This window comes from Stegastes partitus, unplaced genomic scaffold, assembly GCF_000690725.1.
Source record: "Stegastes partitus isolate 25-593 unplaced genomic scaffold, Stegastes_partitus-1.0.2 Scaffold1529, whole genome shotgun sequence".
NCBI classification, from domain to species: domain Eukaryota; kingdom Metazoa; phylum Chordata; class Actinopteri; family Pomacentridae; genus Stegastes; species Stegastes partitus.
The window spans coordinates 154224-155501 of NW_007579260.1; the positions used below are offsets into that span (position 1 = coordinate 154224).

The window sequence follows — 1278 nt, forward strand, 5'->3', positions numbered from 1 at the left end:
GACGAAGAGTTCAGGAGTCAACTCAGATGCTCAGAGAGCTGGAGATCTCTCTACGTACAAACCACATCGGGTACCTGTCTCTCTCTTACCTGTCTCTCTCTTACCTGTCTCTCTCTAACCTGTCTCTCTCTTACCTGTCTGTATCTTACCTGTCTGTCTCTTACCTGTCTCTCTCTTACCTGTCTCTTTCTTACCTGTCTGTCTGCAGGTGGGTCAGAGAGTTTCTGAACGAGGAGAATCGGGGTCTCGATGTTCTGGTCGAGTATTTGTCGTTCGCTCAGTACGCCGTCACGTGAGTTGAGATTCTGTGAATTGTCAGTTTGTGCTTTTTAGTAAGAACTGAAACCGGATGTTGTTTCCGTGGTTACACATAGGCTCTCATGTCCAGCTGTAAGAATCCCTCATTAGATGTTCTTAGAACCTGTCCGACCCATAAAATGTGGTGTTCAGGTTCGATGGAGAGCAGCCGGACGCCAGTGGCGAGGTGTCGTCCATCGACTCCCCCTGGAGTCGGTCCATCGAGGATCTCCATGGCGACTGCAGCCTGCCCTCACCGTCCTCCTCCGTACCGCGATCAGCTCGACACTCCATCAGGTAGCAGCCGCTACAGTCTGAACACAACCAGGTGAACGCAACAGGTGAACGCAACAGGTGATCTCTGACGCTGGTTTCTGTCCACAGCTCCACTCTGGTGACTCGCTCCAACACGCTGCCGAGTCGCCGAACCCTGAAGAACTCGCGACTCGTCTGTAAGAAAGACGACGTTCACGTCTGTGTCATGTGTCTGAGAGCCATCATGAACTACCAGGTACCCCGCACTCAGCCGGTCGGTCGGTTAGTCCTCTAACTAGTACTTCACACATGAAACTGAAACGTGTCCTCGTCCTCAGTATGGATTCAACATGGTGATGTCTCATCCGCACGCTGTCAACGAGATCGCTCTGAGCCTCAACAACCGCAACCCCAGGTACCCCCACATATACCACATATACCACATATACCACTATTACTACCGCTACTACTGCTACTGCTACTGCTACTACTACCACTATTACTACTGCTACTACTACTACTACTTTTACTGCTACTACTGCTACTGCTACTACTGCTACTACTACCACTACTACTACCGCTACTACTACTGCTACTGCTACTGCTACTACTACCACTATTACTACCGCTACTGCTACCGCTACTACTACTGCTACTGCTACTGCTACTACTACCACTATTACTACCGCTACTGCTGCTACTACTACTGCTACTACTACTGCTACT

General features: G+C 50.1%; 1 protein-coding gene across 1 annotated transcript in view; it reads left to right on the forward strand.

Annotated features, from left to right (window-relative positions):
- Nucleotides 1-1278, forward strand: part of fmnl2b (formin-like 2b) — a 13620-nt gene that overhangs the window by 2243 nt on the left and 10099 nt on the right. Inside the window, 5 exon segments of the mRNA XM_008300370.1 lie at nt 8-70; nt 209-292; nt 451-594; nt 682-808; nt 891-967. Of these exon segments, the coding sequence (XP_008298592.1) occupies nt 8-70; nt 209-292; nt 451-594; nt 682-808; nt 891-967 (495 nt within the window).